Source organism: Amblyraja radiata, chromosome 8, assembly GCF_010909765.2.
Source record: "Amblyraja radiata isolate CabotCenter1 chromosome 8, sAmbRad1.1.pri, whole genome shotgun sequence".
Classification (NCBI taxonomy): Eukaryota; Metazoa; Chordata; class Chondrichthyes; order Rajiformes; family Rajidae; genus Amblyraja; species Amblyraja radiata.
The window spans coordinates 44,263,369-44,279,925 of NC_045963.1; the positions used below are offsets into that span (position 1 = coordinate 44,263,369).

Sequence of the window (16,557 nt, forward strand, 5' to 3'; positions counted from 1 at the left end):
ACTTCAAGTAATCCTTGCTTCCCCTTTCCATCCCTCCCCCATCTTATTTCTCAGACTAGTTTTACTGTCCTGATTAATTGTTACTGGTTTTATGCCTTGTTAGACATAAAAACGTAGAAAATAGGTGCAGCAGTAGGCCATTCGGCCCTTTGAGCCAGCACCGCCATTCAATATAATCATGGCTGATCATCCAAAATCAGTACCCCGTTCCGGCTTTTTCCCCGTATTCCTTGATTCCCTAAGCCTGAAGAGCTAAATCTAACTCTCTTGAAACCTTCCCCTCAGCTAACACTTATCCATTCTACATTTTCCTTGATATTCGTCCCTTTTGATCTCTCATTTTCACACCTTACCCTTCCATATCTCTGTCTCCCTCTCCCCTGGCTCAGTCTGAAGAAGGGTCTCAACTCAAAACGTCACCCATTCCTTTTAACCAGAGATGCTGCCAGACCCTCTGAGTAACTGTAGCATTTTGTGTATATCTTAAGTGTAAACCAGCATCTGCAGTTCCTTCCTACATGGTTTGTCCAGAGCTGAATATAAGTAGTGTGTTTTAGATGTTGTGAAACTAAAATGTTAACTAAATATTCAAACCACTTAGAGTGGGCCACAACTCAAAATGTCGCCTATCCATGTTCTCCAGAGAAGCTGCCTGACCCAATGAGTTATTTCAGCACTTTGTGTCTTTTTTTAGTGAATCTTCACATTTGTTTGAACTCATCACAATTAATAAATAAGTACATTGGTGTGTTTTATCACATATATTTATTTGGCAATCCCTCTCTGACCTGAGCCCTGGCCCGCATCCCAGGGGGAGAAATTTCATCCTACTTGGAGATTTCCATGCTAAGATCGGAAACGACAACCCTATGACAAGGAGTAATAATGAGGAATGAGTAGGAAGAATTAATTTCAATGAAATCATCTCTCTGATGTTGTTGGCTTTTGTCGTCGTCGTCTAACATGTTGACAGAATTGGTCGCCCGACGCATTACAGAGAGCATCGTGCCGATGTTTCTGGGGATCGCCACGAGGAGGCTTCTGTCATGATCCCTCTGGTAAAATGCTTGGAGCATAACCAACACCCTGTTTTGTCAGAGATAAGATTCCTATCAGATATGCCTGCACCTCCAATCCAGGCACTGGCATGCTGTTGATTGTATCATCATCTGAGCAAGAATGCATGAGGATGTCTGCATCATTGCTGTCATGACAGGTTTGAAATGTTTAGAGTCAGAAATATGAAGCAAAAACAGAATGCTGGAAGTATTGAACAAGTGAGATAATATTTGAGCAGTGGAACAGAATCAATGCAGATGTTGGAATCTTGAGCAAAACAGAAAGTGATGGTTTAACTCAGCGGGTCAGGTAGAGTCTGTAGAGGGAGTGGATAGACGGATGCTACCTGACCTGCTGAATTCCTCCAACACTCTATGCTTTTCGACTGACCACTGCTTATTCCACTCTGTTATCTGCATAAGCCGAATCAGCAGTAGCAACAGAAACATTGCCACAAGGAAAGATCCCAAGGATCTTCGAAAGTGCTTCAGCAATTAACAGGAGCCATTGAGTGACCAGTGTCTGAACTGTTCTGAATTGGTACCTGGAAGATATTTTTAAGCAGAAAACAGCAGTTCTAGATGCATTAGAATGAATGGGAACTAATTAACCACAAATGCAAAACATTATTGGATTGCAACTCTGCCATACTTCAGCTGAAAAGAGACAGCTTTATAAGTATCTGATGGCAGAGTCCAACAGAAAACCCGTGATTTAAAGAACAGATGGTGGAAATATTGGAGGGACCCCAGGAAAATAACATGCAACTTGACATGCTGTCAAGACCATATGACCCAAACACAGTAAGACCCACACCACTGAGAGCCAAGGATAGAGGTAAACATTTTAAAGATATAGAGGTAATCAGCACCTCTCATAGGAACACTTAAAAATGAATTTCTCAACTAAATATATTAATTGCAAGCACATCCTTGACTCTATTTCACAACAAATTACATATTGAAGTTTGTGTCCAAAGACTCCTCAACCATCACCCACATTGCTACCCACATTGTATACACTAGGAACTGCAGATGCTGGTTTAATGTGCTGGAGTAACTTACTGGGTTAGGAAGAGTCAGAACCCAAAACATCCTGTCCATGTTCTCACAGATGCTGCCTAACCCACTGAGTTACTCCAGCACTCTTTTAAATACCAAAATTGCAATGTGGATTATGTTTATCTAGAAACAAAGTGGGCATGATTGCCCACCACAGAGAAATCCCTGTAAAATCTAGTGAGCAGCTTTACCAAGTGTACCGCATGTGGCCTTTATTGACTGCACTAATACCTTTGATTTTGTTAATCAAGAAGGACGTTGACCATCCTTCTCAAATTGTCTGCCCATATGACTACTTCTTGATCTTATGCCTGGATGACATGCAAATTGTGATTTTAATCAATAGGTCTACAAGATCTTAGTGAAGATTTGTTAAGCAAAGCTGTGTCTTTGCACCACCACTTATTTAAATCTTTCTCACAACAGTGCTGCTCTCACCATGAAGCTTCCTAGTAGATTGTAACTAATGAGACAAATGTAAATTGTTTATCTTTACTTACATTTCTCTGCTCCAGAACCAATATAATTCAACGAGCTGCAGTACACCGATGGCACTTGCATATGTGTGCGTTTGGAGACTGAGCTCCAAGTCATCATTGACTATTCGATGAAAGTGGTGAGAGAATAGGCCTTAATTTTAGCTTAGCCAGGACAGATCTTAAGAGATATGCACACCCAGAAACGTGAAGTTTATGGACTCTGAAAAACAAACTGCTGGGAAAACTCAGTGGGTTGAGGGAAATGGACAGTTTTGGATTGGGACCCCTTATCTGGACCGAAAGAGTAGAGGGGAGAGTCAAGAAGTACGCATCATGATCAAAATAACATAATGATCTTTCTGCTCTGTGCTTCTGGTCAACAGTTGGTGCACACATGCAATGGCCTCTTAATAGCAACAACTCAGATGTGTCCACATGCACCATGGGCACTTTGTTATCTTCCCAAGATTTCTCAAAATGGCCAAAAATCTCTGTTACCAAGTCTAAATTCAACCCTAACATCCTAAAGGGGCTGTCGTCCCACAGTGGTGACCTAATTGGCGAGTTTAAGAGAGTTTGAAAAAGTGTCATGTTGAAGACCTCCTTCGACTATGTTGAAGACTAGCTTCGACTAGGTTCGGGAAAATTGGACACCGAATAGTGGAGAGTGAAGACGACCTCCTTCAACCTCCCTTCAACTATGTTGAAGACTATCTACGACTACCTTAGACTACCTTTGATTACCTTTGACTACCCTCAATTACCTACGAATAGCATGCCGACCTACTACGACTTACTTCGACTAAACCTACAAGTAATAAAAATATCGATTTCCATGGCAACCTTTTTCAGCATGTTGAAAAATACGCCGTGACCTAGCTGAGGCCTATTTAAGCGGGGACTACTCTCGAGCATGAAGGAGAGTTACAAAGACCTCCTAGAACCTCGTGTCGACCATGCTGCGAGTATGAGTCGAGGACAAACTCTTCTAAACTCGCCAATTAGGTCGCCGCAGGGGCTGTCCCACTACGAGAGTTTGCCCTCGACTCAAACTTGCAGCATGGTTGACGGCTGGTCTTAGGAGGTCCTATGAGGTCACTGAAACTCTCCTTCATGCTCAAGGGAAGTTCCCGCATACTCGCGGCTTCAGCTAGGTCGCGGAAATTTTTTCAGTATGTTGAACAATTTTTCGCAAGTAAAAATTGGTCGGCATGGTTCTTTTGAACTCGTAGTGCTGTGGAGTGAGGTCGCTATGTAGTTACAGGCAGTCGAGGGCAGCCGTAGGCAATCTCCTTCGCTGACCGGGCATTTTAATTGGCTCGTTGGAGTTTTTAGGACAAAGGAAAACCGACCGGTAGGTTAAATGCCTGCTAAACTTTATTAAAAGTTGTCTGGCTTCTTAAAAGTGTCTCCACTCCTTCTCCTCCCCCCCCCCCCCTTCTCCCCCCCCCCCCCTTCTCCCCCCCCCCCCCCCTTCCCCCCCCCCCCTTCTCCCCCCCCCCTTCTCCCCCCCTTCTCTCCCCCCTCTTCTCTCCCCCTCCCTTCTCTCCCCCCCTTCTCCCCCTCCCTTCTCCCCCCCCTTCCCCCCCCTTCTCCCCCCCCTTCTCCCCCCCCCTTCTCCCCCCCCTTCTCCCCCCCCCTCTCGCCCCCCCTTCTCTCCCCCCCCTTCTCTCCCCCCCTCTTCTCCCCCCCCCCTTCTCCCCCCCCTTCTCCCCCCCCTTCTCCTCGCCCCTCCCTCTCTCCCCCCCCCCCCCCACCTCCACCCCCTCCGCGCTCTCTAAAGGACTTACCGTACACTGTGCAGCCGTCTTTTACCTTCTTCATCGTGGATGTGAATTTCAGACAGGGCTCCCCTGGCCCCCGCCTATGCGATGTGTTTGTGTGTGCGCAGTCAGTTGATCCAGCTCGAGGTTTTTCAGGCAAGTGCCCTCGAGCTTGAAGGTCGAAGACAGTCGCTGAAGGTCGCGTCAGTGGGACAGCCCCTTTAGGATGGAAAGCTTGACACTTACCTAACTTACAACTGTGTGATTAACCATATATAATTGAAATTTCTCACCATATCTTGTTTACATCTGCTCATTTATTTGCCACTGCACTTAGTTATTCTGAGGTACAGTAACTGCTGATATTGATTTTATCCTATGTAATTGTTTCAAAAGAATGTTGTGAGTGTTATATGTCATCTGCTAGTTGGTCTGTAACAACTGCTGCTCCTTGGTACCTGCTAACTATATGACAGTTTCCATGGTAGCCTCCACCCATGATTTCTTGGTAATCGGTGACTATTTTAGGCTTGGCCGTATATTGAATGTCATTCCTGATTTTACATGTCTGTCTCATGTAAGTTTATTTTGCAGTTGGAAAATTAGAATTTCTCTCGAGCTGTACAGGTTATAACTAAATATTTAATTCTAACTTAACTTTCTGAAGTAAATTACTGACGAGAAGGTTTTCTTATTCATTTTTCCATAGCTTTTGATGCTGCATACTATTCTACTTTTTGATTGTAATTATGATTGCTTTACCTTTATTAAATCCTTTGCACTCTGAAGTTTTTTTAGATTTTTAAAAGGGTCACCTATACCTATGGACACTCAAGAATAATTTCTCCTGTCCCCACTTTATCTTTAATAATCGTTGATGAATATTTTAACATTTATGTAATTTGTACTTGAGAATGTCATGAATCTTACGTTAGACATGTAGTTGTTGAAACTGGGAACTGCAGGTGGATTACAAGAAAAGACACAAAAGAATGGAGTAACTCAGCGGGTCAGGCAGCATCTCTGGAGAACATGGATAGGTGATATTTTGGATCAGGATGATTCTTTAGAGATGCTGACTGACCCAGTAAGTTACTATGGCCCTTCATGCAGTTATTAAATTTTCAGAGGTGTCACATTTGAATAAGGTAAAAAACATTGTGGTTGGTTTATTTACATTGTTACCATTTGGTCAGCCATGCACAATTACATAATTATTCTTTTGGAACACCAAATCAATCATAAACTAATTTCCTGGATGAATAACAAAGGAAGGACAACACTGAATACAAAGGTATCCGTAAACAAAAAGATGAAATAAGAGGTTAGAAATAAAGCCAAAAAACAGCAAGGTAAAGTGGGACTAAACGATTATGTGAATATTGAAAGAAATAGACGCTAATTCCACGAACATTTTAAAAATACAGTCAACATGGAAATACAATCAGCAAGAGATGCACAAGGTAACTTTAAAAGTAGGGAAAGCAAACTTATTGAATGATTTATTTAACCAGGAGACTTACCAGAGTATCGGTTTAAGTTAGCTTTAGAGGTACAGCATGAAATCAGGCTCTTTGGCCCACTGAGTCCATGGCAACCATCAATCTCCCATTCACATTAATTCTATATTATCCCATTTTTGCATCCACTCCCTACGCACTAGGGTCAATTTACAGAGGCCATTTAACCTACAAATTAGTGATGTGGGAGATCTGGAGGAAACCCAAGTAATATTCAAACCCTGGTCTCTGGTGCTGTGAGGCAACAGCTTTACCAGCTGCGTCATTGTGTCGTGCTGTTGACTTGAAAGAAAAGATCAATAGATTTCAAGAAAAGAGTGAAATTATGGATAAATAATAAAACTCAAGGACACAGCTATGACCGAAATGCACAGCACCCATGCATTTAGAATAACTCAGAAGGAGGACATATTTGCCCAAAGAATTCATTGAGCACTTCGCCATCCAAATTTAATTGAGTGATAAAATGTGAAATATTTTCACATCAACTAGAACATAATTGAAATCTATAGTCACAGCACAGAAAATTAGAGCAAAGAATGCATTGCCTGAGCTTGTACCTTCATTTGTCTATTCGGCTAGTATTGAGGATATATAAAAACCTTGCATTCTTCCATTCACCATGTGGGAAGTTTCTGGATCCATTTTGTCAAGTGGAGACAACACAGTGGTTCACAAGGGATTGCTGACTTCAAGGTAATGAATACCATTGACTCTTCAAACAATGCTTTGAGAAAGGATCTACGTCTTAACTCTGCCCCTTAACATCTGAACCAAAAGTGACTCGGCTCATTTATGCCGCCAGGTGTGTAACCAATGGAAGTTAATTAAGCAAGTGACTGCCCCAGTATTCATATTATGGTTGTGATGGCTTCATTTTGAGACATTCTCAGTGTGCAAGTTGCATTTAAGTCACCTCGATAAACCAAAATTGACTCAGTAGGCCAATGGCAATTCACAGATAACTGACTTATGAGTGCTATTTGAATCCTGTGTAGAGAACGGCCATACATTGAAAGCCTTGTTGCCACGTTAAATAGCAGACCACCAGCATGGTGAAACTTTGGTTTTACTACTCAGACAGCACTGGGGAAATGTCAAGATTTTTGATGGTCTGCTGGATTTGTGGCAGACTGCTAGAGTATTATGGGAAAATGATTAGCGATTGGCATTATCTAACCATTTAAGACGAGAACATTGCCTCTCATGACTTCATTATCCATGGAACTATAAATGGGACACGATGTGCTGGATTAACTCATCTCTGAAGGATATGGAGAAGTGATGCTTCAGATCTGAAGCCTTCTTCAGATTCGAACCTGAAACATCGCCCATTCATGTCCTCTAGAAATGCTGCCTGGCCCGTTAAGTTACTCCAGCACTTTGCGTTCCATGCAAAATTCCAGCATCTGCAGTTCCTTATGTTTCCTCTGAATTATAAATGAAACTGAGCACTGTGCACCCAGCTTATGATGGAGAATACATTACTGCTGGAATAGCTGAAGCCTATGACTCCACCCAGCAGTGATTTCCTGAGGATGATTGAATCCAATACTCACAACTGTATTTCTTGCCAGTGGAAATTTTTCCCTCAGTGTAAATAGATTTCATTTAGGCTCTTGCATCTTATTTGGTCGAGTGACACAAGTTCACGTTATTATTAGTAGAATTAGGCCATTCCGTCCATCGAGTCAACTCTGCCATTTAATCATGGCTGGTCTCTGCCTCCTAATCTCATTTTCCTGCCTTCTACCCATAACCCTTGACACCCATTCTAAACAAGAACATTTTGCTTGGGTAGTTTACACCCCAGTGGTATGAACATTGACTTCTCTAACTTCAGATAGCTCTTGCTTTCTCTCTCCATCCCCATCTCCTTCCCAGTTCTCCCACTAGTCTTGCTGTCTCCGCCTACATTCTATCTTTGTCCCACCCCCTCTCCTGACATCAGTCTGAAGAAGGGTCTCGACCCGAAACATCCCCCATCCCTTCTCTTCAGAGATGCTGCCTCACCCGTTGAGTTTCTCCAGCATTTTGTGTCTACAGTCAGTAGCTATTGCTTTGTATTGCAGACAGACAGAAGTCAACAGATTCCTAGGTTAAAAATAACGACCTGAAATTACATTGTGTTTGCAAAGAAGGATATGGAGCGGAGGATTCTGCTTTCAAAAGGTGTACTGCAGAACAATAGAGGTCTCAAGCAGTCTTCAAGCAGATATGTTCACCGAAATACTTCGAACACACAATCCACTCTGTTAATATTTTCAGACCCTTTCCTCCAGACCTACAGCTAATTTTCCCTGGACAACCATCTGCTCGTCTTACACCTTCCTCCACCGCTATCCCCAGCACTCCGACCGAGAGGAACAAACTGGCCATTTTCATCAAGTATGGAAAAATAGGTGTAAGAGCAATACTTATTCACTACATCCCTAACCAGTCTGAAGAAAGGCCTCGACCCGAAACGTCGCCCATTCCTTCTCTCCAGAGATGCTGCCTCACCTGCTGATTTACTCTAGTATTTTGTGTCTACCTTCGGTTTGAACCAGCATCTGCAGTTCTTTCTTACACATACTAATCAAGAATTTGTCTATCTCTGCCTTAAAAATATCCACTGACTTGCCTCCACAGCCCTTAGTGGCAATGACACCTTGACCCCAAGAGACCTTAATCCCACATTTGGACCAAGATTATCAAATACTCTGAAGCTGCATGATCCGGGCAGGATGCACTAGCATTGTTGACAACACCATCTATCAATTGATGACCGAGGGATGTATGGAGCAGTGATTTATTCATTTTCTGAGCAATTTACAATTTTTGCAGGATACCATAGTGTCAAATTGAAGGAAAAGCTCATCTTGCAGGTATTAGAAATTATGGTACATCTTTTCCTTAGATGCAGCTGGTAAGTTGACAGGTCACTGCTGTCACTATTATGCTCAGCTATTTCTCAATACTGCATAGAATCAATTAAATTCTTGATGGTGGGACCTCGGGGAACAAAAACAACAGGGACTTAGTACTTCTTGCTAATTAGTTGTGATGATAAAATAACAATTTATTTGGGCACCGCCATTCATGCCTGGGTATAGCAGGGGTAAAGAGTTTTGAGTGATCCATTGAATATAGAACCTAGGATAGTCCAGAACCAGGAACAGGCTCTTCGGCCCACAATGTCCATGCTGAACATGATGACACGATAGACTAATCTCATCTGCCTGCACATAACCATATAACAATTACAGCACGGAAACAGGCCATCTCGGCCCTACAAGTCCGTGCCGAACAATTATTTTCCCTTAGTCCCACCTGCCTGCACTCATACCATAACCCTCCATTCCCTTCTCATCCATATGCCTATCCAATTTATTTTTTAAATGATACCAACGAACCTGCCTCCACCACTTCCACTGGAAGCTCATTCCACACCGCTACCACTCTCTGAGTAAAGAAGTTCCCCCTCATGTTACCCCTAAACTTCTGTCCCTTAATTCTGAAGTCATGTCCTCTTGTTTGAATCTTCCCTATTCTCAAAGGGAAAAGCTTGTCCACATCAACTCTGTCTATCCCTCCCATCATTTTAAAGACCTCTATCAAGTCCCCCCTTAACCTTCTGCGCTCCAGAGAATAAAGACCTAACTTATTCAACCTTTCTCTGTAACTTAGTTGTTGAAACCCAGGCAACATTCTAGTAAATCTCCTCTGTACTCTCTCTATTTTGTTGACATCCTTCCTATAATTGGGCGACCAAAATTGTACACCATACTCCAGATTTGGTCTCACCAATGCCTTGTACAATTTTAACATTACATCCCAGCTTCTATACTCAATGCTCTGATTTATAAAGGCTAGCATACCAAAAGCTTTCTTTACCACCCTATCTATATGAGATTCCACCTTCAAGGAACTATGCACGGTTATTCCCAGATCCCTCTGTTCAACTGCATTCTTCAATTCCCTACCATTTACCATGTACGTCCTATTTTGATTTGTCCTGCCAAGGTGTAGCACCTCACATTTATCAGCATTAAACTCCATCTGCCATCTTTCAGCCCATTCTTCCAAATGGCCTAAATCACTGTAGACTTTGGAAATCCTCTTCATTATCCACAACACCCCCTATCTTGGTATCATCTGCATACTTACTAATCCAATTTACCACACCTTAATCCAGATCATTGATGTACATGACAAACAACAAAGGACCCAACACAGATCCCTGAGGCACCCCACTAGTCACCTGCCTCCAACCCGACAAACAGCCATCCACCATTACCCTCTGGCGTCTCCCATTCAGCCACTGTTGAATCCATCTTGCTACTCCTGCATTTATACCCAACAGTTGAACCTTCTTAACCAACCTTCCATGAGGAACCTTGTCAAAGGCCTTACTAAAGTCCATATAGACATGATCCATCTCCATATGCCATATGCCAATCCATATGCCTATCTAAAAACCTCTTAAATGGTACTATCGTATATGGCTCCTGCCACATGTTGGCAGTGAGTTTTCCAGGTTCTGTTCATATTTCTGTTTCCCAATCTCTGAAAAGTGCAATCTTGGCACAAGAAGAAATGCGATTTCTTATTTTCTCACTTTAATGCTCCTAGCAGCACTGGATTGATGAAGTGGGGGTCAGCCTGGATCAGTATAATGCCGTTGGCTCCTTCCACTGTCTGTCCATGCAGTTGCCACAGGTTGCACTCGATCCCCTCACTCATTTGGGAAATTTTGGCCACTTAACAGGCTACTACAGTTAAATTTACAGCAAACATATTTCTCGTGCAGTAGGCTTCCTTTTTGACATGTTCACTGAAAATGGAGTTATCTAAACTATGTGAATTTTATTGTTATTTATTGTTAGTTAAGTAGTTGGTGTGATGTACTTTCTCTTAACAGGTAACCTTAGGGGAAAACGTAACAGATACTATAGAATTTGATACAACCGCACAATCATGAATGCATTGAATTTGATGAGTGACAGCAGACAATTTTATCTGTTCTTTGTCATTCTTGTACAAGATCAATTCAGTGAGTTCTTCTCCACAGTTCTGGTGTTTACATTACAGAATATAATCAAGATTTGGACATACTCCACAACAGCTTCCAACCTTTTCATGAAGTTACATGAGAAACCAAATTATAAAAGATGGAAAACCAATGGATTTTACAAACCAATAAGCTTTGTAGAAATTGTTAATTTATCTTCCATACATCATTATGTCTTTTGGGGATAAATTATGCAATTTAAGATCATTTGGGCTGCGCCAATGAGAAAATTAAGACCACCAAGGAAGCGTGTTCAAAAATATTCAAGCACTTATTACCTTGGAATTTACCTCAAGTCCTTTTGTGCGAACATGGCAGCTGGAGCTCTCTCCATTCCAGCCTCTGTATCTTCCATGGCAGCCATTACAAGTTTCCTGGGGAATTTATCTTTAAGGAGAGTCTCCCTTTTCAGATGAACGTGTTAAAATAAAATGGTAGAACTTAGATAAATTTGTGTGGCCGTATTGGGAATCACACATGTGCTCTTTTTGTGTGGTTTTGTGTTTGGATAGCTTAAGTTTGATTAAAGGTCTTTCTAGCCTATTTTACCAGCAATCTGAATGGGTGTTAACCTTTATAATGTTGAAAGACAAGGAGGAGGGTATCTTTACAGGAGAGAAAAGTGGCAAACAAAAAAAACAGTGGTCACTGTTGTCATGTAGGAAACACGGCATGGTAAACAGATACTAATACGTGTAAATTTACCACAAATTGAAATCTGTTTCATTGTGTTAAAAAAAAAAAAAGATGGATGTAAACAATGTTTAATCCGTCTAACCATTGTTTCTCAAGGTGGTCGGTCCTTCATCTGCAGGATCTTTCCGAGAGAGACCCAGTGCACCAACGGCATTTCGAAAGTGCTACAAACGAGGTGATTTCCCTATTGCCCTGGAACATGGTTCACAAGGAAATAGAATAGCCTGGAAGGTGAGCTGAAGTACAGTCCTAATGTGTGCATCTCCCCTCAAACTAATGTTTCCTGTTGTTGAATCGGGTTAATTTACACATTGTTCCTCAGTAAATTGGGGCTGGAAAAATGACAAGTCTACTGAGTCAGCTGCCCACCTTTGTTAACAATTAAATTATATCCAGCAAAGGAGATGAGAGAGTCACCTTTCCTTTGAGAGTATTCTCTGCTGACCAATCCATGTCCATTTTTATGAGGACCCAGCAACCCGGGCTATTTAAAACAGTCCATCAAGCAGGCAGACATTTATCTCCTAGGCTTCACCTCTTCCCAAATGGAAGCTTTAATTACTTAAATGGATAGGTCAAGATTGTATGCTGTGTGTGTGTGTGTGTGTGCGCGCGCGTGCATGTGTGTGCGTGTGCATGCGTGTGCGTGCGTGTGTGTGTGTGTGTGCTGATTTGCAGCATGACATAGCCTAATCTTTCCCATTTATCTGAAAAGGGTTAATTGCCTTCAAAAACTAATACATTATTTAATTAATGCTCTGACACTTGTGTTTAAAATAACAGGCAGGTTTCCATTTAAGAATTGCAAGACAATTACAGCATTATCCTTTCATGTGGGTTTGTCAAGAGAGTAATCCACATTTTGTTTACAAATGGAATATATTCCGTGCCAGATCTTAGTTAGAACTAAAACTTTTGATTTCAAAGGTACAATAATGTTCAGTGCAAATATGCACACATTGTATAGATTGAGAAAATAAAGATAAATGTATTTTTAAATTAGTTTCATTTCATAAAAGGTTTCAATGCATCAACAAAACTATGAGTACTTAAAGAAAAATACACACGCATTTGGAGTGACTCGTTTTAATAATTTTGATATGAGATAATACGTCAGGAATTGTTAGTGTTACAGTAAGTGGTTTGAAGGAGGAAAGGAAATCAATAAAACATCTGTCATGTCAATCGTGCATTTTGTATTATTTCAAGCACACAGGATGATACTATCCCAGCATATTGCGAGGTGGAGGAGTCCTGGTGGGTGGAATTTTGCTGAGTTATGGAAGGGCCACATCTAAAAGACTTGAACAGAACTTTTACACGAGATCACCACAGAGATTTTTAGCCAGTTTTTGAAATATATGTCCTTGTACACATATGTTTAAAAATAAATGCCTACTTTGATGTGCAGATGAATTTGTGAGGTATAGATAGGGTAGACAGTCAGAACCTTTCTCCCAGAATAGAAACACAGACCTTACATGGATTTTGAAGAAGCAGCAACAAGGAGAAGCAGGAAGAAGCACTGTTTGGCTGAAGCCCGTGTGGGAGGAGAGAAAGAGGTGAGTCAGAGGGGGAAAACAGTTGAAAAAGAGCGGGAAAACGCAGACAGACTTAACACAGAGCATACGTGGATTTTGAAGAAGCAGCAATAAGGAGAAGCAGGAAGAAGCACTGATTGGCTGAAGCCCATGTGGGAGGAGACAAAGAGGTGAGTCAGAGGGGGAAAACAGTTGAAAAAGGGCGCCAAAATGCAGACAGACTTAACACAGAGCTTACGTGGATTTTGAAGAAGCTGCAACAAGGAGAAGCAGGAAGAAGCACTGATTGGCTGAAGCTCGTGTGGGAGGAGAGAAAGAGGTGAGTCAGAGGGGTAAAACAGTCGAAAACGGAGGAACTTGGTTTGTAAATTGGTAAATTAGGCAATTTATCATTAATATATGCAAGGCTGCTCTTGGGGAGCGGCAGTGAGAGGTGCCTTGTGAGGGAAATGCCTTGTGAGGGAAGTGCCTTGTGAGGGAAGTGCCTTGTGAGGGAAGTGCCGTGTGAGTCTTTGGCTTGAGAGTCTTTGGCTCGAGAGTCTTTGGCTCGAGAGTCTTTGGCTCGAGAGTCTTTGGCTCGAGAGTCTTTGGCTCGAGAGTCTTCGGCGAGGAGGCTGAGGGGAGGAGGCTATGCAAAACGCTGGAGAGGGAGAGACAAAAGAAGGAGATGTCAGGCAAGCTGATTCAGTGCGATGCTTGCAGTATGTGGGAGGTCAAGGACACTGCTGGTGCCTCTGGCTGCTACAAGTGTGAGAAGTGCATCCAGGTACAGCTCCTGAAGGACCGAGTTGGGGAACTGGAGAAGCAAGTGGATGACCTCGGGTTCGTCCAAGAGGCTGAGTCGTTCCTCGACGAGCCCTACAGCAAGATTGTTACACCTAAGGTACTGGAAGAGAGAAGGTGGGTGACGGTGAGAAAGGGAAGTAAACATGGAATGCACAGGTCCCCGGGTGTTGTTCCTCTTGTGAACAGGTTCACCCACTTAAAAGCTGTCAGGACAGAAGACGTTGACGCACTGAGCGGCCCACTGGCTTACGATGCAAAAAGTGCTGTTGAGCCAAAACCAAAGAGGCTGACGTCAGGCAACGCAGTGGTGGTTGGCGACTCCATTGTGAGAGGTACGGACAGGGGTTTCTGCGGCAACAGACGGGATTCGAGAATGGTGTGCTGCCTCCCAGGTGCCAGGATCCAGGATGTCACAGACAGAGTGCAGAAAATCCTCAAGGGCGGAGATGAACAGCCGGAAGTTGTAGGGCATGTTGGCACAAACAATGTCGGAAAGAAGGGTATGAATAGTCTGAAGCGTGACTTTAGAGAGTTCAGAAAAGTGTTGAAAAGCAGGACCTCCAGGGTGGTTATCTCCGGTTTGCTTCTAGTTCCTCGTGCTAGCAAGAGCAGGAACAGGGATATACAGGACCTGAATGTGTTGCTGGGGAACTGATGGGATCAGATTCTTTGACCACTGGGATCTGTTTTGGAGTAAGGGGGAACTGTATAAAAGGGACGGATTGCACCTTAACAGGTGGGGGACCGGCATTCTGGCAGGCAGGTTTGCCACTGCGACACAGATAGTTTAAAACTAAATAAAGGGGGGGGGGGGGGGGGGGGGGTTGTCAAGGATGGAGTTAAAGGGAAAGGGAGTAAAGGGATAGTTAATGACCCCAGAATTAATGGGAAAGAAAGCTCACAAAGAGATAGGAGAGTATGGCCAAGTGTAGTAGGGATCGATGTGAATGGTGAGATGCGTAAGGAATTAAAAGTACTGTATTTGAATGCGCGAAGTATAAGAAGTAAAGTAGATGAGCTTGAGGCTCAGATAGAGGTTGGTAGATATGACATTGTGGGGATTACCGAGACGTGGCTGCAGGAGGATCAGGCCTGGGAACTTAATATTCAGTTATACATCGTATAGAAAGGACAGGCAGGAGGGCAGAGGAGAGGGGGGGGGGGGGGGTAGCTGGGGGGGGTAGCTCTTCTGGTGAGGAATGGAATTCAGTCCCTTGCGAGGGAAGACATAGGGACTGTTGAGGTAGAATCACTGGATTGAGTTGAGGAATTGCAAAGGCAAGAAGACACTAATTGGTGTTATCTACAGACCCCCAAATAGTAGCCCAGATGTAGGGTGTAAGTTGCAGCAGGAGTTAAAACTGGCATGTAACAAGTAACAAAGGTGATGCCACTGTGGTGATGGGGGATTTCAATATGCAGGTAGACTGGGAAAATCAGGTTGGTTCAGGAGCCCAAGAAAGAGAGTTTGTAGAGTGCCTCTGAGACGGATACTTAGAGCAGCTTGTAATGGAGCCGACCAGACAAAAGGCAATTCTGGATTTAGTGTTGTCCAATGAACCAGATATGATAAGAGAGCTCGAGGTAAAGGAACCACTTGGAGGTAGTGATCATAATATGATTAGTTTTAATCTGCAATTTGAGAAGGAGAAGGTTAAATCGGAAGTGGCAGTGATGCAGCTGAACAAAGGGTACTATGAAGACATGAGAGAGGCGCTGGCCAAGGTAGACTGGAAAGAGATACTAGCAGGAATGACGGTGGAACAGCAATGGCAGGAATTTCTGGGCATAATCCGGAAGACACAGGATCATTTCATTCCAAAAAGCAAGAAAGATTCTATGGGGAGTAGGAGGCAACCGTGGCTGTCAAGAGAAGTTAGGGATAGAATAAAACTAAAAGAAAAGATGTATAACACAGCAAAGAATAGCCGGAAGCCAGAGGATTGGGAAACTTTCATAGGACAACAGAAGGAAACAAAACGGGCAATACGGGCTGAAAAGATGAAGTACGAAGGGAAGCTGGCCAGGAATATAAAGAAGGACAGTAAAAGCTTCTTTAGATATGTTAAGTGAAAAAGAGTAGCAAAGTCAAATGTGGGTCCCTTGAAGGCAGACACGGGTGAAATTATTATGGGGAACAAGGAAATGGCAGAAGAGTTGAACAGGTCCTTCGGATCTGTCTTCACTAAGGAAGACACAAACAATCTCCCAGAAGTACTGGAGGACAGAGGATCTAAGGGGGTCGAGGAACTGAAATAAATTTTCATCAGACGAGAAATAGTATTGGGTAGGCTAATGGGACTGAAGGATGATAAATCCCCGGGGCCTGATGGACTGCATTCCAGGGTCCTCGGGGAAGTGGCTCTAGAAATAATGGACGCATTGGTTATCATTCTCAAATGTTCAATAGATTCAGGATCAGATCTTGTGGATCGGAGGATAGCTAATGTTATCCCACTTTTCAAGAAAGGAGCAAGAGACAAAATGGTGAATTACAGACCAGTTAGCCTGATAGGTGATGGGAAAGATGCTGGAGTCAATTATTAAAGATGTAATAATGGATAGGCATTTTGATAGCAGTAAAATGATTAGTGCAAGT

The 16,557-nt window shown here is 42.9% G+C and overlaps 1 protein-coding gene across 1 annotated transcript in view; it reads left to right on the forward strand.

Moving 5' to 3' along the window:
* Positions 1-16,557, forward strand: part of pacrg (parkin coregulated) — a 208,911-nt gene that overhangs the window by 23,475 nt on the left and 168,879 nt on the right. The window contains exon 3 of the mRNA XM_033025725.1: positions 11,728-11,862. Within this exon, the coding sequence (XP_032881616.1) occupies positions 11,728-11,862 (135 nt within the window). The remainder of the gene's footprint in view (positions 1-11,727; positions 11,863-16,557) is intronic.